The sequence below is a fragment of the Phyllopteryx taeniolatus genome, chromosome 5 (assembly GCF_024500385.1).
Source record: "Phyllopteryx taeniolatus isolate TA_2022b chromosome 5, UOR_Ptae_1.2, whole genome shotgun sequence".
In the NCBI taxonomy this organism is placed as follows: domain Eukaryota; kingdom Metazoa; phylum Chordata; class Actinopteri; order Syngnathiformes; family Syngnathidae; genus Phyllopteryx; species Phyllopteryx taeniolatus.
The window spans coordinates 4,444,607-4,466,823 of record NC_084506.1 but is presented as its reverse complement, the minus strand read 5'-3'; the positions used below and the strand labels follow the sequence as shown (position 1 = coordinate 4,466,823).

The 22,217-nt window shown below is 45.1% G+C and overlaps 1 protein-coding gene and 1 long non-coding RNA gene across 14 annotated transcripts in view; both read right to left on the bottom strand.

Moving 5' to 3' along the window:
- The window catches only part of plcg2 (phospholipase C, gamma 2), a 94,161-nt gene that overhangs the window by 7,838 nt on the left and 64,106 nt on the right, over positions 1 to 22,217 (bottom strand). For 2 of the 11 annotated variants that reach the window (XM_061772420.1, XM_061772421.1), the window contains 7 exons: positions 18,343 to 18,411; positions 18,130 to 18,239; positions 17,944 to 18,040; positions 17,778 to 17,850; positions 16,669 to 16,841; positions 11,164 to 11,266; positions 10,662 to 10,865 (listed from right to left, as the gene is read on the bottom strand). In XM_061772420.1, the coding sequence (XP_061628404.1) occupies positions 10,662 to 10,865; positions 11,164 to 11,266; positions 16,669 to 16,841; positions 17,778 to 17,850; positions 17,944 to 18,040; positions 18,130 to 18,239; positions 18,343 to 18,411 (829 nt within the window). Of the gene's footprint in view, positions 2,200 to 10,661; positions 10,866 to 11,163; positions 11,267 to 16,668; positions 16,842 to 17,777; positions 17,851 to 17,943; positions 18,041 to 18,129; positions 18,240 to 18,342; positions 18,412 to 22,217 lie in introns of all 11 variants that reach the window. The other 9 variants (XR_009788408.1, XR_009788409.1, XR_009788405.1 and 6 more) reach the window with 9 other exon arrangements.
- Positions 11,273 to 16,661, bottom strand: LOC133477574 (uncharacterized). Of its 3 annotated transcripts, XR_009788412.1 has the most exons (5): positions 14,825 to 16,661; positions 14,650 to 14,703; positions 12,804 to 14,558; positions 12,665 to 12,715; positions 11,273 to 12,580 (listed from the first exon to the last, which is right to left on the bottom strand). It is a non-coding gene; the product is annotated as an uncharacterized LOC133477574 (long non-coding RNA). The 3 variants fall into 3 exon arrangements; XR_009788411.1 differs by having other exon boundaries at positions 14,650 to 16,661; XR_009788410.1 differs by having other exon boundaries at positions 12,680 to 12,715; positions 14,650 to 16,661.

The window sequence follows — 22,217 nt, the reverse complement described above, 5'->3', positions numbered from 1 at the left end:
TGGGCAGCGAGTTGGGTGAACCTCTGACTGAGGCAGGGAGGCTGATGGATCGCCTGAGGAAACAAGGAACGGATAGAGACAACACAGAGTAAGGCTGGGCGAGGACACTGCACCAAGCAGTCGGGAGGCACACTCGTGGGAGCAGGAATCATCTGGCACCTGCACGTAGCTCAGTCAGAATCTTAAACTGAGGAGTTGATTACCGATCAGCTGGAGGAATGAATTCCCTCCAGAAGCCGCCCTGCCCAGCCTGAAATGAGAAACCAACTGACAACAAGCAAGATGGCACAGGAACTTGACCCACCAAAATGCATTAAAAAGCAAGCCAGCGCCTACATACCACAGTATGCCCTCCTCAACGGATGCCTCCTGGCGTCTGTCCACTTTTACCAGGATTTGCCTAGTAGAAACCCTAAGGAGCGATGAGTCCAGGATGATATGACGAGAGATCCATCAATGCTCCTTGGGGCCATAGCCCTCCCATTGACCAGATGATGGAAACCTTAAATTCAGTACCTTGGAAACGGTGAAAGCAGGGTGGTCGTCGTCGCCACATGGTAGGTGGTGTGGATGTTCATAGAAGCCGAGAGGATTAAGCAGACAGAGGAAGGGTTAATGGTCTTGGAAATCATAAAGGGCCCCACAAATCGGGGGGCGAGCTTACGTGACTTTGTTTGGAGAGGAAGGTTTTGAGAAGACTGGGCAGGAAAGGGAGTTATGGACATATTCAACCCAGGGGAGGAATGGGTTCCAAGAAACCGGATGGTGTGCAGCGACGCAGTAAAGCGGCCTCCAAATCCCGCTTGGCCCGTTCCGTCTGTCCGTTGGTCTTCGGATGGTAACCAGAGAAGAGGCTGGCTGCTGCGTCCATCGCCTTACAAAAATCTCTCCAGACTTGGGAGGAGAATTGTGGGCCATGATCTGAATTAATACCTTGATGGATTCCATGAAGCTTGAATACATAGTTAATAAGAAGGTTGGCGGTTTCAAAGATTGGGAAGGGGGATATAATGGTTAGACTTGGAGAAACGATCAATAATAGTGTATTCAGAGGAAGGTACCCCAGAGACAAAATCGACAGCAATGTTAGACCAAGGACGGCTAGGAATGGGAAGGGGGTGTAGCAGACCAGCAGGAGGTTGATGGAAGGCCTTTCCTCAGGCACAGACTGAGCAGGCCGCCACAAACGTTCTGGTATCCTGGGCTATGCTGAGCCACCAGAAATGCTGACGGAGGAAGTTGTGGGTTCTTTGGACTCCAGGGTGACGCGTAATTTTGGAGGAGTGACCCCATTGGAGGACTTGGAAATGAGCTACGGGGGGAACAAACAATTGATCTGGGGGGCCAGTTCCCAGACCTGGGTCATCTTTCTGGGCCCCTATGACTACAGACTCAATGTCCCAGGTTGTAGCCCCCACAACACAGGCAGGAGGAAGAATCAGTTCCGGGTCTTCCGTACTCAAGGATGAAGAAGAATGGATCCTGGTGAGAGCATCTGGCTAAAGGTTTCAGGAATCTGAGCGGTAATATAGGGAGAAGTTAAACCTGCTCAGGAACAGCGACCAACAGGCTTGACAAGGGTTGAGACGTCGAGTGGACTGGAGGTACAAGAGTTTTTTGTGATCAGTCTAAATGAGGAAGGGGATTTCCGAACCCTTCAACCAGGACCTCCACTCCTGAAGTGCCAACACCAACGCCAGTAAGTCACGATTTCCCATATCATGATAATTTCTCTGCCAGACTGATTTGGCAGGAGAAAAAAGGCACAGGGGTGCAACGTCTGGGTTCAGGTGTCCAGTGTCCAATGCATCCTCCCCGAAGGGAACGATCAGGGTGCTTGAGGCTTATGGCGCTCAAAGAGGGACTTCAGTTTGGTAAAAGCCCTGTCGGCATCCTCGGTCTAACGTAAAGGGGACTTGGCGGAGCTAAGTCGAGTCAAGGGGACCTTACTGTCGTCACAGATAAAGCGGCGGTAAAAATTGGGGAAGCCTAGGAACTGTTGGAGCTCCTTACGGTTGCTGGTGGTTTCCCAATTGACTACCAACTCAATCTTAATTGGGTCAGGCTTGTGCTGACCTTTGGCAATGATTTGGCCTGAGATGCTTACAGAGGGGACATGGAAATCACATTTCCACGGCTTGACATACAGTTTGTTCCCCAGGAGCCTCTGAAGAAGTATCCTCAGTGCTGGTGGTGCTCCTAAAGGGAACGGGAAAAGATAAGAACGTCATCTACTGTAGGTCAGAGGTGTCAAACTTAAGTAAAGGCACAACTTGTTGTCCCTGTGCCGCTGGCGTTCACTGTGGGTCAGACGAGTGCGGGTAGAGGAGGTGCTGGAACCTGGGCAGGGCAAATGGTCTGCCAACCAGGACTGTCAAGAGGATCTGGGGGTGGAGCTAGTTAACAGGCTCTCTCTGCTCTCTCTCTTCTCCGTTCTCTAAGGCTATTATTGAGTTTGATAGCTAAATAAATTAAATCTTTGAGAGAGGAAGGCTTATCTCAGGTTTCCAGCTCGTCTTTAATTTCCTCTGACAAATTATGGGAAAACAATGAATTAAGGGTCCAATATTTTGGCTATTTAGATCTCCATAGGCGGCACGGTGGTCACACTGGTTAGAGCGTCAGCCTCACAGTTCTGAGGACCCCGGTTCAATCCCCGGCTCCGCCTGTGTGAAGTTTGCATGTTCTCCCCGTGCCTGCGTGGGTTTTCTCCGGGCACTCCGGTTTCCTCCCACATCCCAAAAACATGCATTAATTGGAGACTCTAAATTGCCCGTAGGTGTGACTGTGAGTGTGAATGGTTGTTTGTTTGTATGTGCCCTGCGATTGGCTGGCAACCAGTTCAGGGTGTAACCCGCCTCCTGCCCGATGACAGCTGGGATAGGCTCCAGCATGCCCGCGACCCTAGTGAGGAGCAGCAGCTCAGAAAATGGATGGATGGATGGATAGATCTCCATAGAGTGACTCTCTAACATGGACTTAGTATATAAGTGTCAATTTCTTTGAAAATAAATTTTGTTTGTTTTTGCCCCTCTGACAGCTACTTCTGTTTGACCCAGTTTGGTATCCACTTTGTCCATATTTTACTAAGACTGCCCCCTTTCCTCTGATTGGTTACCTCCGTGTAGAAGACTCACAAGAGAGCACAAGTGTTAGTTATGTTGACAGCGCTGACTCAAGAGTGGAGAGGTAGGTGGAGATCTTCGCAAGTGACATAGATAAGCTCGAGAAATTCGAATGACCTGATTTCAGGCCACTCGGCAGAAAAACGTGAGGAAATCAGAAATGCGTTGTTGATTTTAATTAATATTTCACGTGTTTATTGAGGCACCATAGAGCCAATATTACATACTAGAAAAAGTTGGTTTGGTAAAATATGGCACCTTTGGGAGGCCAAAAATCCTGAATTCAATGGCAAATGTGGCGGCCGACGATAAGTCCTGCACCAGCAAATAGATGATTTCTGGCATCTTTTCCCCGCACGGGGTGGTCAAAAACCTTACACAGTTCCAATGAAAAAATATTAAACAAACTCAAAATAGGAGACCCTTTCTTGCTTGCTTGAGTTTCCAAACACCGCTTTGTTCAAGTTGGTATTACCGTAATTTCCTGTGTATAAGGCACACCCATGTATAATACGCACCCCCAAAGTTGACCTCAAAATTCTGGAAAACCCTTCTACCTATGTATAATGCATTTTTACAATGCATGATTTTGCTTCTACCCATATGATCAAAACATGAAGTATGATCTGTATTTTGTTTGTTTTTTCAAAAAATTATTCTGAAGTTAAGCACTTCGTTTGAACATGTAATACTTTATTTTTATTTACTTGCGCTTCTTTTGGAATTCACAGCCCTACTTTTATTTAGTAAATGAGAAAACACACAGTTGTGCTCATATGTTTGATTACCCGGGAATAATTTGGAAGATGGGTACAATTTTTAAAGAAAACATGAAGGGCCAGGCAAAACACTTTTTATTTTAATGGGATTCAAATTAAACTGTCAAGCATTTCAGAAAAGCATTATCATCAAACAAAACATAACCATAAAGAAATTAATGATGGTTGTTGTTCAGTCATGTCATATTGAAAACTATTTTACAAATTCTGCCAGGGTATGTAACCTTATGAGCACAACTGTAGATATTATTATCATTATTATTATTATTCGTATCAGTCATATTGGAAGGAAAGTGTAGGCTACACCTTTTTCATAGCCTCTAGGTGGCAGTGGCATATTATAATGAAAGTGTACACCTCTCATAACATCTACGTGGCGGTGGCATATTGACATGAACGTTTACTGCTTTTCATAACCTCTAGATGGCGGCATACATTTATAAAATGGGAAAGTTTTTTTCATTTTCCCCTATACCTATGTATAATGCACACCATTGGTTTTTGACAGGCGGCACGGTGGCCGACTGGTTAGAGCGTCAGCCTCACAGTTCTGAGGACCGGGGTTCAATCCTCGGCCCCGCCTGTGTGGAGTTTGCTTGTTCTCCCCGTGCCTGTGTGGGTTTTCTCCGGGCACTCCGGTTTCCTCCCACATCCCAAAAACATGCATGAATGGGAGACTCTAAATTGCCCGTAGGTGTGATTGTGAGTGTGAATGGTTGTTTGTTTGTATGTGCCCTGGGATTGGCTGGCAACCAGTTCAGGGTGTACCCCGCCTCCTGCCTGATGATAGCTGGGATAGGCTCCAGCACGCCCGCGACCCTAGTGAGGAGAAGCGGCTCAGAAAATGGATGGATGGATGGATGGATGGATGGATGGTTTTTGACATTTTTTTTGGGGGGGGGGGGGATGCGCATTATATAGGAGAAATTACGGTACACCTTGCCGCCCCCCCGACAGGATACTGCCCTTGGCGGCTGCCCATATCAGAAATCGCCCCTCAAAATGTGTCTGTGACATGGTTAAAGGGGACATCGATGCAGTTTGTTGTTTGAATGCAAAAGCCTTTGAACACCAAAACCACTTGCAAACGACATGAAATCACTGACAGTGTGATGTAGTTTTGGTATACCCACCCACTAAACCCAGCTGAACGGCAACACAGCATTTCCGGGTTTTAATGACCGATTCTCAGCCGCTGCAGTGCCATAAAAATACACTAAGAAGTTCACGTATGTATGCAATACTCAGGTAAATTTGATGTGGTTGTGGTGGAAGGAAAGGAGTGGCGAGGCTTTATTGTCGCCAGTGATGGTCGTCCGGCCACTTCCATTTACACAGGTGGGAGAGGGGGATGAGCTAGAGGTGGCCCCCTCTCTTGTGACACCCATGCGTCCGGTCTCATCTGGCTCACATTCTCTATTGGTGGGCCAGCGGTCCAGCACTTGGTGAATTTGTGCTTCACAGTGATTTGTGAACTCTGGGCGGGTACTCGTCTCGCCCGCGCTGTGCCACCTCAGTCCTCTAGCGAGGGAGTGCTCTGCAGCACTCTTGTCGTGCTCTGGGGTGCCGCGGGAGTCAGTGTGGCATCTCGGCGCTGCAGGAGGGCTGTGGAGCGCTCAACGCCGCTGAGGAGGACCAGGGTAGCGTGTTGGTGTGGCCCTTCGGCACAGGTGTTAAGGATACCCGTTCAGTGTGTGTAGGTCATTGTGAGGCACAGTTTACCAGGTGTTGGATTGCTGGCCCACTGGTGGAGAGCGTGGGCTGGATGAGAAGTGAGATTGGACATGTTGTTGACATGGGGGGCTATTTTAACGTTTTCTTCATTGTAATGAGGGTGTCCGGACGACCATCGCTGACAACAATGAGTGTGCGCCTCTATTTCATCCACCATGGTTGCATTGGAAGTTGCAAACGTTAGGTGTTGTTGGAAAATACAACATATGTATACTGTTGCTTCGCTCATACTCCACTAATGATCCCAGATAGTCCGGTGACTGGTAGATGCCCTATTGGAGGCTAAAAGTCAACAACACCGGGCCTCTTCTAACTCCCTGGCGGGTGCATGGGGAGGCCAGTTTAAGTAATAAATTCATTGTAAATTATCCAATGATCCAATCCAGCCCCTTGTTAGAGCAAATGAATTTCAGCTGGTTCAGTCCTAATTGATGGCCTACAGAAGGTCTGAATGGCAAGGTGTGAGTCAAGACACATCTCATGATGGGTAAGAACAGAGAGCTGTCTCAAGACCATCACAAACTAATTATTGGAAAACATAGCGATGGCATTGGTTACAGGTGCATATCTAAGCTTCTGAATGTTGCAGTAAGCACGGTTGTGGCCATATTACATAAGTGGGAAGCCAATCATAACACCATAAATTTGTCTTGATGAAGTGGTCCTTGCAAGATTTCTGACAGAGTGGAACGAATAATCAGAAGAGTTGTCCAAGAGCCAAGGACCACCTGTGGAGAGCTTCAAAAAGAGCTGGAATTAGCAGGTACTGTTGTCAGAAGATAATGCACTCCGCCGCCAAGGCCTGTATCCACGCTCACCACGTAAGACCCCATTGCTGAAAAAAAAAAACCATGTCAAACTTGTTTAATGTTTGCTGAACAACATTCGGACAAGCCAGGTAAATACTGGGAGAATATAGTATGGTTGGATGAGAGCAAAATTTAACTGTTTGGATGCCATAACGCACACCACGTTTGGAGGAGGATTGGCACTGCACATCACTCTAAAAACACCATACCAACAGTGAAGTTCCGAGGTGGGGACATGATGGTGTGGGGCTGCTTTTCAGAAAATGGTACTGGTAAACTTCAGATTACACAAGATGTGAGACGCATCTTCAAACAACAAAAGATTAACAAAGCGGCAGGCCCGGACCACGTGTCTCCATCCTGCCTCAAAGTCTGCGCGGACCAGCTCGCGCCAGTCTTCACTCAGATCTTCAACAGATCACTGGAAATGTGCGAAGTTCCATCCTGCTTCAAACGCTCCACCATCATCCCAGTCCCCAAGAAACCTGCAATCTCGGGTCTGAATGACTACAGGCCTGTCGCTTTGACATCTGTGGTCATGAAGTCCTTTGAACGTCTTGTGCTGGACCACCTCAAGAGTGTCACAGGTCCCCTGCTGGACCCCCTGCAGTTTGCCTACCAAGCGAACAGATCTGCGGATGATGCAGTCAACATGGGACTGCACTTCATCCTAGAACACCTCGACAGTGCAGGGACCTACGCGAGGATCCTGTTCGTGGACTTCAGCTCAGCGTTCAACACCATCATCCCTGAACTCCTTTCATCCAAGCTTCTCCAGCTCAGCGTCTCACCTGCCATCTGCCAGTGGATTTACAGCTTTCTGACGGGCAGGACACAGCAGGTCAGGCTGGGGGAGGCCACCTCATCCACACGCAGCATCAGCACTGGGGCGCCCCAAGGTTGTGTCCTCTCTCCGCTGCTCTTCTCTCTCTACACGAACGACTACACCTCAGCGAACCCGACTGTCAAACTCCTGAAGTTTGCAGATGACACCACTGTCATCGGCCTCATCAAGGACAGTGACGAGTCTGCATATCGACAGGAAGCGGACCGGCTGGAGCTGTGGTGCGGCCGACACAACCTGGAGCTGAACACGCTCAAGACTGTAGAGATGATCGTGGACTTCAGGAGGCATCCTTCGCCACAGTTGCCCCTCACGCCGTCCAGCTGCCTTGTGTCAACCGTCGAGACCTTCAAGTTCCTGGGAATTACAATCTCCCAGGACCTGAAGTGGGCGACCAACATCAACTCCGTCCTCAAAAAGGCCCAGCAGAGGATGTACTTCCTGCGGCTTCTGAGAAAGCATGGCCTGCCACCGGAGCTGCTGAGACAGTTCTACACAGCGGTCATCGAATCAGTCCTGTGTTCTTCCATCACAGTCTGGTTTGGTGCTGCTACAAAAAAGGACAAACTCCGACTGCAACGGACAATCAAAACTGCTGAAAGGATTGTCGGTACCCCCCTACCCACCCTTGAGGACTTGCACGCTGCCAGAACTAAGACAAGGGCGTGCAAAATCCTCTCGGACCCTCCCCACCCTGGTCACCAGCTCTTCCAGCTCCTTCCCTCAGGTAGGCGCTACCGATCAATGCAAACTAGAACTAGTAGACATTCCAACAGCTTCTTCCCTCTTGCAATCAACTTCTTGAACAGCTAACTTACAATTCCATTACAACAAGCTGGCAATTTTTTGACTTGAATTCGTTCACATTTCTGTATTATGTATTACTCGTGCACTCACTGTAGTTGTCTCGCCGTGCTGCACTATTTGCATATAGTGGCCACTCATGCCAGAGTAGCATCTGCTCCATTTGCACACTGATTGAGGAGTATCTGTAACATTTGCACAACCATTGTCCCAGATTATCGCAGTACTCGTCACTTTAAACCGCATACACTCCTTGAAGTCTCAGTGCCCTTTGCACAATGGTCATTGTCATCGACTATTGCGATATTAGCCATTCGAACTGAGGACTCTGCATCTTTTTGCACAATTGTTGTTTGTTGTTGTTTTTTGTCAATGTCTTTATGTCTCCAAAGTGTTCTGTAAATTGACTGTCTGTTGTACTAGAGCGGCTCCAACTACCGGAGACAAATTCCTTGTGTGTTTTGGACATACTTGGCAAATAAAGATGATTCTGATTCTGATTCTGATTATTAAAGGAAGGATGATTGGTCAAATGTACCAAGACATTCTTGACAATAGTGTGCTGCCATCAACGAGGATGATGAAAATTAAACGAGGGTGGACATTTCAGCAGGATAATGATCCAAAACATACTGCCAACGAAACTCTCAATTGGTTTCAAAGGAAAAAAATAAAGCTGCTAGAATGGTCTAGCCAATCACCTGACTTGAATCCAGTCGAAAATCTGTGGAAAGTACTGAAACTCAAGTTCCATAAAAGAAGCCAACGGAACCTTCAAAATTTGAAGACTCCTTGTGTGGAGGAATGGGCCAAAATCACACCAGAGCAATGCATGTAACTAATTTCTCCATACAGGAGGAGTCTTGAAGCTGTCATTGAAAACAAAGGCTTTTGTACAAAGTATTAAATAAACACCAGTTGGCGTGTTCAATACTTTCCCCATGTCATCCCAATTAAATATCAAAAGAATAATGGAAGAGGACCATTAAGCATGTTCCTCATTCAGCGACGTTAAGTTTTTTCTCAAGTGAGCGTCTATGAAGAGAAAAACACTTAAATGTCCATAAAGTCAAAATTATTGGGCTGATCGTTCTGATATTGTCTGAGGTATAAGTGGGCATAAATATAGATGTCAACATCCATTTTGGTGACGATTGGTCGCAGTTTTGGGACATTAAGCGACGTGAAGCTTTCGGTCGGGAGAGCCTCATCAGGTGTCCGCCATTATGAAGCTGACTTGTGACCATCAAAATCTGACAAAACCCGTTTATATATGCGGAATATATATGGCTGTCTTCTTTCCTCAAGGAAGGATTTCAACAATCTGAAAAAAGCTTATCAAAATGTTTCACTATTTCGTTATTGTCTACAAAACATCCCGACTTTTAATATAGGCATAAATTACACTGCATAATACAGTTGAATGAGGAAATTCCTACAGAGTCTAATTTGGGGGGATTTTTTTTCTGCAGACATTATTTGTAAATCCAGAAGTATGTAATAAGTGGCAATGTTCACAGTATTATATAGGTCCTTTAAGCACAGAAACACAGGATAGTGACTGGGTGGAAACCCCATTAGTTCAAATATGCCTAATTTAATATTTTTTTCACATAACAATACTATTAATCTGTCCCCACTTCATCACTTATATTTCCAGTTAAAAAAAAATAATAAATAGCTCAAGAACAAATCTATTGACGCTCTTGAACGCTCAACTGTCTGATAAGTATGGTATAACTCACTTCAATTGAAAACGCTGTAGAATACAGTAGTCTTAGAATAGATCATGGTGGGCATGGAAATTAACAGTTGCATTTCACAGAGATGCAACTAACCCAACATTAAAACACTAAGACTGTAAAACCTGCATCAAAAAAGCTAGAATACTCTCCTTGACATGCCCAAAGAGTGTGTTTCCGTGAGGACGTTCTTTCATGGGGCACTAATGTCTTGTGTAATATTGTTTTACAAAGTCACAGCTTACCATGGAGTAAAAAAAACATGCAGTTCCTCTAGCCATTTCTTTCAGCCGAATGAGTGTGAGTGGGGGAGAAGTGTGCTGCACCTAACCAGTCTGTCTGTGCGTGTGTGTGTGTCTGTGTGTGTGTGTGTGTGTGTGTGTGTGTGTGATGGGGAAGGGCCAGGCATTCGGGCAGTGTGCACTGTTGCACAGACACACTGAGGCAAGCGTGACAGAATCTCAGTGCAGCATAAAAGTTAATGCTACTTCAGTTACATATTGACCAATGTCGAGTTATCAGTGATACACTATAATCGGCCCGATTAATAGGCCCACCAATAAATCGGTCGGGCTGTAGTTCAAAGCTACTAAAGGAATCCCAGTGGAGACAATATAAACAGTAAAAAAGTTGACCAATTGAGAGTAGGGCACAGACACCAGCGCCATCTTGAAAGCCTATGAAGGTTTTTATCTCTGGAAGTTTTCTTAACGGTATGGTTGCGCATTGCTTTTTGCCTGACATGAGAGTAGATCTTAGTTTTGAAATGGTCGGTCACCACAGCTCTAAAATTATCCAGTTTTCAGCTTAACTCATATAATTACCTGCCGTCTGGAAGTTAAGAGCCAGCATGTGACAGCCAAGTGCCCATAGAGGGTAGGGATCATAGTTGGAAGACTCCACACGCTGGCCTTTTGGGTAAATCCGACTCAGAGCCTTGTGATTGTACTGCAAGAAATCCATGGAAAGGCTTTTTCCTGGTGTCTTATTCTCTACAAAAGAACGGACCTCTTTACAGTTGTAGTAGTCTGCAAAGACAGAGAGATGTACGTGAGTTCATGAAGTTCACACTATACATGGGTATCATAAAAGAATACATTTTAACAAGCTGTGTTACTGTGAACTGTTGTTTGTACCTTTCTACATTAGTGCTGCTGTATAATCTAAAGCCAAACGAAAATAATTCAATTTGTAAGGAATTAACATTCGTATAAAAAACTACTGGTGCATACTGTATTTGACACAAAGAGTCTGTAGTAAGCTTATTCTATAATCACAAGTTTTAATTTTTTTTTTTTTTTTTTTTTTTTTATTGCATGCATTTACCAAATCGGTCCTTGTCCTTGCTGCGTGGCTGACAGTAGACTACCAGGTCTGACATCTCCATAGCAACCTCTGCCTTTTTCTCCACTTCTTCCTGCTGCCTGATCTGAGGTTGGACAAAAATGTCACTTGCCGGATGCTCAGTGATGGGACAAGACCACCAATCTGCAGTGCTCTGGTCTTGCAGTGTTTAATTATTGTATACCAAACACTATTCTGGCTTTTTGGGTGCCTCGGTTGAATATGATACTGTAAAAGTTCAACAAAATTGATTTGCTAATACACTTAGTGGCCACACTTTATTGCTACCTGCACAATCTAACACGTATCAAACATTGTCTTTAAAAAGACTAATATTCTGTTTTGATTGAAACGTTCAAAGTACAGTATTCATTCAACAGTATACAGTGGTGCCTTGAGGTATGAGTTTAATTCGTTCCGTGACCATGCTTTTATCTCAAAACATATTTGCCCACTAAAATGAATAGAAATTCAATTAATCAGTCCCTGTCCCCCCAAAACACACATTTTTTTTTTTTAAAAGAGCAATATATTGTAAAATCTAGTTTAAAAAAAAAAAAGGTAACAGAAGAGAATGTGAAGACATTAACTGGTTTTGTGAAGTGTAATCAAGCCTAAAGTCTCTCACACGCACTGGTTTCATTTACTGTACATGCCGGTACCTTGAAATGTGCCCTCTCTCTCTCTCTCTCTCTTTCTCATCGAAATAGTTTTTTTGACTATGTAAACATGGAGACGACATAATTAAATATTAGACTCTCTTCTTTCATCAGAAAAAAAGGTTGTCTCTGCCTTATTCCATTAATTAGTAATCAGCAGTAGAAAATAGGTTGGTTTCACCCAAATCGCCTATTTTGGAACAAAAAACAGAGAAAACAAGCTTTTTGTGAAATTATGTATTTTGGCACAACAAAGACTTTGACACTAATATTTCTTTTGCTTCAGTGACACCTCAAACATCTGAATGGTGCTTTCCTTCTGTACAACACCACTAACAACAATGAAAAAGTGCTTTTGAGGGCAAAAAACAAATTCACAGTCAACTGTGTAAAATTTTCAGACTTCACACAAACTATTGGCACGCTATTTACAGTTATGTTCCTCTAGGCGCGTTTGTGTGTATGTGTGTGTGCGCATGTGTTTCTGACTGCAAAATAATGTATTTACAATTTGTCAATGTAAGATTTTGACATGACGTCTTGAGGGCCTCGCCTTCTTTCTAGTGGGTATATGCGAGAGTGTGTTTTCCCATCTGTCATTCTGGGACAGACACGGTAGGCATAAATTTTTTTTTTTGCTCTTTGGCAGACTGTCAGATTGTGCATGGATAATCTGATGAGTATAGATGTTTCTGGAGCAGCTCGTCTTTCTTCATGGCAGCCATAATTTTCCCCATGACCTGTAAATAGATATACAAACAATTACAATCATAAAATATAAAGTAATATATAATTTCATCATTGCGGCAGTGTGACGTGAATACTTGTTTTTTTTAAACCTTTCTTCATCTACGCACTGCTGGTGAATGTGTGATCTGTAAATTATGGAAAAATATACAATTACCATCAAAATACATTTTTATTACTGTTGTGGTGTATGGATACGTTTATTTTATTTTTTACCTTTCTTCGTTTCCCTGCCAGCAAGAATGGGAGTTTCTGTATATTACAGAAATATCCATCCATCCATCCATCCATCCATTCATGTTCTTTCGGTTTGCCGAGGTTGGGTCACGTGGGCAGCAGCTTAAGCAGGGAAACTCAGACTTCCCTCTCCTCAGCTACTTTGTACAGCTCTTCGGGGCAATCCCGAGGCATTTCCGGGCAAGCTGGGACAAATTCTCGCCATCATGTCCTGGGTCGTCCCTGGGACCTCCTCCCGGTGGGAGGTGCCCGGAACACCTCACCAGGCAGGCGTCCAGGGGACATCCTAATCACATGCCCGAGCCACCTCATCTGTCTCCTCTTGATACGGAGGAGCAGCGGCTCGACTCTGAGCCCCTCCTGAATGAACGAGCTTCTCACCCTATCTCGAAGGAAGACCCCAGACACCCTGCGAAGGAAACTCATTTTGGCTCATCTTCTTTCGGTCATTACGAACAGCTCATAACTGTAGGTGAGGGTAGAAACGTAGATCGATAGATGGGTAAATTGAGAGCTTCACCTTTTGGCTCAGCTCCTTCTTTACCATGACAGACCGATATAGAGTCTGCATTACTGCAGACGCTGCACCGATCCGCTTCCACTCTTATGCCCGTGTTTTTTCCTCAGCGACCAACAAAACTATGTTCTGCTTGGGTAGCCGGTACCCATCAACTGCCTCTCAAGTCCTCAAGCCGTAAAGGCCCAATAGGACTCCTTCACCTTGACGACATCCCTTACAGCTGGTGTCCACCAACGGGTTCGGGGATTGCGGCCATGACAGGCACCCACCACCTTACGGCCACAGCTCTGGTCGGCCGCCCCAACAACGGAGGCACGGAATATGTTCCACTCACACTCAATGTCCCCACCGTTCCCTGGGACGTACACAAAGTTCTGCCGGAGGTAGGAGTTGAAACTCCTTTTGACAGGGGACTCTGCTAGATGTTCCCAACAAGCCCTCACAATACCCTTGTGTCTGCCAGGTCGGACTGGCATCTTCCCCCACCAACAGAGCGAACTTACCACCAGGTGGTGATCGGTTGACAGCTCCAGCCCTCTCTTCACCCAAGTGTCCAAGACAGGTAGCCGCAAGTCCGATAACATGACCATATAAGTTGATAATTGAAGATGGAGGGAGGCTACGCTCTCATCCACCGGGGTGAACCCCAACCGACTGGCACAAAGACATGGGGTAACCAGTATGCCCACACCTGCTCGGCACCTCTCACCGTGGGCAACTCCAGAGTGGAAGAGAGTCCAACCCCTCCCGAAAAGGCTGGTACCGGAGCCCAAACTGTATGTCGAGGTGAGATCGACTATATCCAGTCGGAATTTCTCCAACCTCTCACAGGCTCTATCCCTGCCAGAGAGGTGATGTTCCACGTCCCTAGAGCTAGCTTCTGTAGCTGAGGATCAAACCTCCAAGGTCTGACCCCTCTGGCCCCTCCCACAGGTGGTAAGCCCATGAGAAGGGGCCCCACGCTGCATTTTTGGGCTGTGCCCAGTCAGGCCCCAGGTTCGACCCATCAAGCCCCACCTCCAGGCCTGGCTCCAGAGGGGGTCCCGGTAAACCGTGTCCGGGCGAGGGAAAACGAGGTATTTTTATCATAAGGGGTTCTTTGAGCCTAGAACCTGTTTGTCATGTGTGACCCTACCAGGGGCATAAAGCCCAAGGCAACTTAGTTCCTCCGATCATTGGGGCACAGAAACCTCTCCACCACGATACGGTGACGACTAGGGAAATACAGAAATATGTACAATTACCATCAAAATACTTTTTTATTATTAGTGCTGTGTCGTATTTCAAATACTTTTTGGCCCTTACCTTTGTTTGCACTGCAAGCATCAGTGGAAGGTCCATTTTTGGAAGATGCATGAACTGTGGATTGTACATTGAAATCAGTATTGCCAACAGATGTTAGTGTGTATTTATTCATACAGTCATAACATTTACAGAAGTAATTAGCAAAACGCTAAAAGTTAGCAAGTTTAGCTCTTACCTTTGTGTTTTTTTTCTCCTTTCTTTCTGCCGTGTACTGGGATGAGGATCTGCTGCTAGCAGTTGATATGAGTTGAATTATTCGTCAAGATGATGAGCCATCTGACAAAATGCGGCACAAGCTTGTTCCGGCGTGCCGCTCAAAGTAGTAGTAGGAGTTTGGACACTAATATGATCAGGACAAAGGCCAAAGCTCTGTACGACCAAATCTTGCCCGATGACGACAATGAAGAGGTTGAAGAAGGTGCTGATGAACCTGACGAATCTACGAGTCAAGTGAGAGCCTCTCCTCCGCCACCAACACAAGCCTCTTCACCTCTCTCAGAAGGCAATGTTGATGAATGTTAATTACTGTATCTTCTTCTTTTCCTTTCGGCTTGTCCCTTCAGGGGTCGCCACAGCGCGTCATCCTTTTCCATGTAAACCTATCTCCTGCATCCTCCTCTCTAACACCAACTGCCATGTCTTCCCTCACGACATCCATCAACCTTCTCATTGGTCTTCCTCTAGCTCTCTTTCCTGGCATCTCCATCCTCATAATCCTTCTACCAATATACTCACTATTTCTCCTCTGGACGTGTCCAAACCATCGAAGTCTGCTCTCTCTAACTTTGTCTCTAAAACATCGAACCTCGGCTGTCCCGCTAATGAGCTCATTTCTAATTTTATCCAACCTGGTCACTCCGAGAGTGAACCTCAACATCTTAATTTCCGCCACCTTCAGCTCTGCTTCCTGTTGTCTCTTCAGTGCCACTGTCTCTAATCCGTACATCATGGCTGGGCTCACCACTGTTTTATAAACTTTGCCCTTAATCCTAGCAGAGACTCTTCTGTCACATAACACACCTGACACCTTCCTCCACCCATTCCAACCTGCTTGGACCAGTTTCTTCACTTCCTGACCACACTCACCATTGCTCTGGACGGTTGACCCCAAGTATTTAAAGTCCTCCACCCTTGCTATCTCTTCTCCCTGTAGCCTCACTCTTCCCCCACCACCCCTCTCATTCATGCACATATATTCTGTTTTACTTCGGCTAATCTTCATTCCACTGCTTTCCAGTGCATGCCTCCATCTTTCTAACTGTTAATCCACCTGCTCCCTGTTTTCACTGCAGATCACAATGTCTTCTGCAAACATCAAGGTCCACGGGGATTCCAGTCTAACCTCATCTGTCAGCCTATCAAGCAACGGGATGGATGATAGGCTGATGTTTTTTTTTTATGTCACACGATGTCATGCGATCTACCAATACTACCTTCGCGGTCGACTGGTCGATCACGATCGACGCATTGAGCACCCCTGCTCTAGATCTACAAAGACACAATGTAGCTCTTTCTGACCTTCTCTGTTCTTTTCCATCAACATACTCAAGGCAAATAATGCATCTGTGGTTCAACGAGGGATCACTGGGATAGATATATAAACATACACATAATATGTGTGCGGCACGGTGGAAGATTGGTTAGAGCGTCTGCCTCAGCGTTCTGAGGACCGGGGTTCAAATCCCGGCCCCGCCTGTGTGGAGTTTGCATGTTCTCCCCGTACCTGCGTGGGTTTTCTCCGGGCACACCGGTTTCCTCCCACATCCCAAAAACATGCATGGTAGGTTGATTGAAGACTCTAAATTGCCCGTAGGTGTGAATGTGAGTGGAAATGGTGGTTTGTTTGTGTGCCCTGCGATTGGCTGGCAACCAGTTCAGGGTGTACCCCGCGCCTCCTGCCCGAAGATAGCTGGGATAGGCTCCAGCACTCCCGCGACCCTTGTGAGGATAAGCGGCTCAGAAAATGGATGGATGGATAATATGTGTGTGTGTTTGTATATTTAAGGAGCATACACTTGCCTCTTGCTCCCGACTGAATTGCTTGCTCATCTCTCTCTGAGTGATGCCCCAAGCCACCTTGTACCATTCAAAAAGCTCCTCCAAGGAGTCTGCGGCCAAGTCAAAATGCAGACCATCCTGCTCCATGTTCTGCAGTGTCAGAACATGCAGCTTTCCGTTTTTACCATTCTTTACTGAAAAGAGATAGGACAGGAATCAGTGTCATGACATTCCTGATTCTACAGAAGACAATGTTGATTAAATCTAGATTAACTGCTGATTTACAATGTTATTTTACAGTTTCACAACTGGCAATTGAAGCAGAAGGAAATGGGGAAAAAATTGCCCTAATTAAATGGTAAATGGACTGCACTTATATAGCACTTTATCTACACTATCACAGCGCCCAAAGCGCTTTACAAAGCCTCACATTCACCCATTCACACACATGTTCATACACCAATGGGCGAGTGCTGCCATGCAAGGCGCTCCTCTGGTGGGATTTTTTGAGGATGCAATTGTACTTTCAGAAACATTCTTAAACTTTTGGACTATTTGCGCACGTAATTGTTCACAAAGTGGTGAACCTCGCCCCATCCTTGCTTGTCAACAACTGAGCCTTTTAGGGATGCTCATAATGCACCCAATAATGACACTCACCTGTTTCCAGTTAAGCTGTTCATTATGGAATGTTCCAAAGAGTTTTTTTTAGCGTTCCTCAACTTTGTTGCCGCTGTCACAGCGTTTTCAGAACATATTGCAGGCATCAAATTCAAAATGAAATTAAAAAAATTTAAAAAACAACTACAACAACGACGACCATAAGTGTGAACATTCAATATCTTGTCTTTGCAGTGTATTCAATTAAATATACAGTAGGTTGAAAAGGATTGGCAAATCATTGTATTCTCTTTTTATTTACATTTTACACAATCTCCCAACTTAATTGGAATTGGGGTTTGTAGTTCATTTTACCTTACTGTCCTAGTATTAAAAATTAATTTTTACAAATTATCATAAGACCAATTTGACTTCCAGCTATAGTTTAATTTGTTAGTCTCCCTCATCGTTTTCAAATTAATTTAGATTAAATTGAAATGGTGTTAGAATGGAAAATAAATTGTACTCACAGTTCTGTATGTTGCACTTAGAGATATCCACCACACCTTTACAGAGTTCACCTAAGGGATTGTCTTCTATATCCTGTTTTAATTAGCTCACAAACACACATGATATTTTAGTCTTTATACCATCAAACCAACAACTAAATTATGACCTTAAATGCCTTTCTTTCACCTGTTTTCCAAAATCAAGTTTGGTGTTGTTGGACACTTCTTCAACATAATTGGATGGGAAAAAGAGCTGAACATTTCCACCATGGTCTCCTTTCCACCTAGAACATGAAGAGAAACGTGAACATTTTCTTCCTGTATATTTTATTGTGCTCTGTCTTATCAACCAACAATGGGCAAATGGACTCACCACCCATCATTGTCCTTGGATACATTATGTATCAAAGCGCCTTTACTGAAGGTGAGTTCATCGGGCCTCGTCGCCTGGTAGCTATACACAGCCCTAACAGTATTCTTTGGCTAAGGTAGACAAATAAAAAATGAAAAATAAAAATAAATTGCATACAGACCACTAAGAATAACACACACACAACAGAAGTATAACTGTGTATAGTGTACACACCAATGATGACTCAATTTCATTGGGTTGCACATATGTCTTCATTTCGTACAGCGAGGCAGTGTCTTTATCCTGTCAAATAGAATCAACTGTAAGGCACCATCCTTTGCAGAGGAGTTACCAACCACAGGTACCACCATTTAAAGTGCCTCTAAAAATCCCCAAATAAATTTAAGACGTTCTAGTAGACTTTTCCTGACATTGTTTTTGCTTCGTAGCAGAAGCCTGAAAGTTTTGTGTTAACACTGACTACGGTTTGGAATGGTTCATACACCACATTGTCTAAGGCCCCAGATCCAGCTGAAGAAAAAAAGCCCCAAAGCATAATACTGCTGCCACCATACTTCCCTCTTTGTAGGTATTGTGTTCTTTTAGTGATAAGCAATGTTGTGCTTGTGCCAAACATACACTATACCAGTGACGTGCGGTCAAGATAGGCAAGTGAGGCAGAGCCTCACTGGCCCCTGTTGGTCTTTCCTTTCCACTGCATGTGAATAGTAAAAACATCTTATGATTACATTAAACTGTTCCATTTGAGTTCTATGGTCCATGCTTTACAACGATTTTTTTTTTCCAATCCAATAATTTCAATGATTTCATCATTAAAAGAGCTGAATTTTCATATTTCCTGTTCAAATGCTGAGGAAGCGCAGCTACGATTCATGTTGAGTCACCGCTTCCATGATGCTTCAAGAGACCACGCACACATCCATTCAGGCTGGCTGTGATTGGTCCGTGGCTTCACACAAGAGACATTGGTGTTTCCTCATTACATCGCCAATAATATACGTTTTATCACACATGTACTGCACTTACTGACGTTTTACAGACCGTTTAATATATTTAATGAAAGTGTGTGACATTTCGTCTTTCTTATCGACCAGAAAAGCCACTATAAGTGCACAGTGGAGTCTGGTATGTACGGTGCCACAACCAGCATGTGGCAGTGTTGAGTTGAGCTTCATAGCGCTCCAGACGTCACATGACGTAGTCAGTGCCTCACCAATCATGAACCTGACCGCACGTCACTGCACTATATGTATTGCCAAAAGTATTTGCTCACCTGCCTTGACTCACATATGAATTTAAGTGACATCCCATTCTTAATCCATAGGGTTTAATACAACACCGGTCCAACCCTCTGCAGTTATAACAGCTTAAACTCTTCTGGGAAGGGTTTCCACAAGGTTTAGGAGTGTATTTATGGAAATTTATGACCATTTTTCCAGAAGCACATTTGTGAGGTTACACACTGATGTTGGACAAGAAGGCCTGGCTCTCAGTCTCTGCTCTATTTCATCAAAAAGTGTTGTATAGGGTTGAGGTCACAATTGTGCAGGCCAGTAAAGTTTCTCCACATCTTTCATCTGTTTTTTGGGTGAATCTTTATTTGTGCACTAATGCACAGTCATGTTGGAACACAAAGGGGCCACCTCCAAACTGTTCCCACAACGTTGGAAATGTCCAAAATATTAGTCCCTGAGCTCCAGTAAAAGGAACTCTTCTGCATACCAAGAGATTTTAGACAGTCAAGCAGTTTGGTAGTACCCCTTCCTGTTCCAACATGTCTGTGCAACAGTGCACAGAGCAAGGTCCATATAGACATGGACATGACAGGGCAAATTTCTCGTGTCTTTTGTAGCATACTTGCCAATGAAGCTGATTCTGTTTCTGATGAGAGAATTCAGTTTGGCTAAACTTTACTGGCCTGCACAGAGTCCTGCCCTCAACCCGATAGAACACCTTTGGGTTGATTTCGAGTGGACTGTGAGCCAGGCCAGTGTCTGACCTCACAAATATGCTCCAGGAAGAATGGGCAAAAATTTCCATACAATCACTCCTGAACCTTGTTGAAAGCCTTCCCACATGAGTTGAAGCTGTGACAGCTGCAAAAGGTAGACCAACATCATATTAAATCATATGGATTTAGAATGGGATATCAATTAAAATCATATGTGAATCAAGGCAGGTGAGAGAATACTTTTGGAAATACAGTGGAACCTCGATAAAACGAACGCCGAAATCAGGGATATCAGATAAAACGGACCGTCGGGACTGAACAACGTGTCCAAAAATAGTTTCCATTTTACTTAAACTGCCGTTGACAAATTCTCTTATTTCCAGAATTGGCCGCTGGTGTTTATTGGCACTGTGGCACAATGCAGGCAGAGAAGGAGACTGACATATTTCTGGGTCACAGATATCCCCCCCAAAAATGGACCAAATCCAAAAGACGTGCCTCCCCTGCCGACGTGGTGGCCATGTTGAATTTTGGGGATTGACATGGTATCCATGTCATGTTGGAGATATCTATTGTTTTATTGTACATAGGCTTGCAGCGCAGAGAAAGAGAGCGGTATGTCAGCAGTGTTTACTCTGAGGAATACAAACACAAGTCTATTGAGTCTGGAACATGCTATTTTTGGTACAGTAAGAGTTTTTTGGGTCAAGTCGTTCGCCTTTGGCAACGGATTTGGAACTAGGAAGCACACGAATTCCTTGCGGCTCATGAAAGCGACTCGCCAGGCACGGGGAGAACATGCAAACTCCACACAGGCGGGGCCGGGGATTGAACCCCGGTCCTCAGAACCATGAGGCAGATGTGCTAACCAGTCACCCACCAAGCCACTCCTCTTTTCATGAGAAACCCAAATATTTTCAGTCCACAACAAAATAAAAATTGGCCTTTTGGACTGTCCATCCATCCATCCATTGTCAACACCGCTTATCCTGGTTAGGGTCGCGGGGCGCTGGAGCCTATCCCAGCTGACTTCGGGCGAAAGGCGGACTACACCCTGAACTGGTCACCAGTCAGTCGCAGGGCACATATAGAGACGGACAACCATTCGCACTCACATTCACACCATCACTGAGTGGGAACTGATCCCACGCTGCCTGCACCAAAGTCAGGCTAGTGCACCACTACACCATCAGTGACCTTTTGGACCGTACTAAGTGTAAATGCAGTGGGTTGCTGAACTGATAATCAGAAGAAGAAAAATAACCCGTTAAAGTTGTTTTGTTTCCAAATACATTAAATTTGTTTGAAAAGTAAGTGCTGAAAGCATGTGCAAAGACTGAGGCCAATATAGTACTGAATTGTTAAGATATAGCTTAAAATTATTTTTCATCATCTCAGTTGGTCTGATTCTTTTTGGGAGCTGCTAAAAACTAGCCCTGTGACAAGAGCGTATATTTTCTAGCATGAGGCCCTCCCCCATATATAAACACCAAGTGCCCTTATTCCAATCCAGTGGCCATTCGCTGGAATTGCCACTTCCTCATTCCTTTTAACCTGACCCAGTACTACCAGTATAACGTGCAATTGGCCATAAAAATATGCCCAGAGCTCGAAAAAATACATCTTCCCTGAAGCGTAATGTCCATCCATCCATTTTCAACACCGCTTATCCTTGTTAGGGTCGCGGGACGCTGGAGCCTATCCCAGCTGACTACGGGCGAAAGGCGGACTACACCCTGAACTGGTCGCCAGTCAGTCGCAGGGCACATATAGACACGGACAACCATTCGCACTCACATTCACACCGTCACTGAGTGGGAACTGAACCCACGCTGCCTGCATCAAAGTCAGGCGAGTGTACCACTACACCATCAGTGACGAAGCGTAATGTGTTTAGTGCTATTTGCGCAACAGTTTATGTGCCGTCTGGCCCCACGCGTGTGTTGCGAGGCAGCAGCTGACCCGATGGGAGCCGCTCCTTGCCAGCCCGACATCAGTTAGAGGTCCGCCACAACACTGTTATGGTTGCTGCATACTGAGCCAAACCCAACTGAATTGTTGCGCAGTATGTGCGGTATGGCAACTGTTTTCATGAGCGAGACGATCGGTCGGCCACTGGTTTTGCCGCGATTCAAAA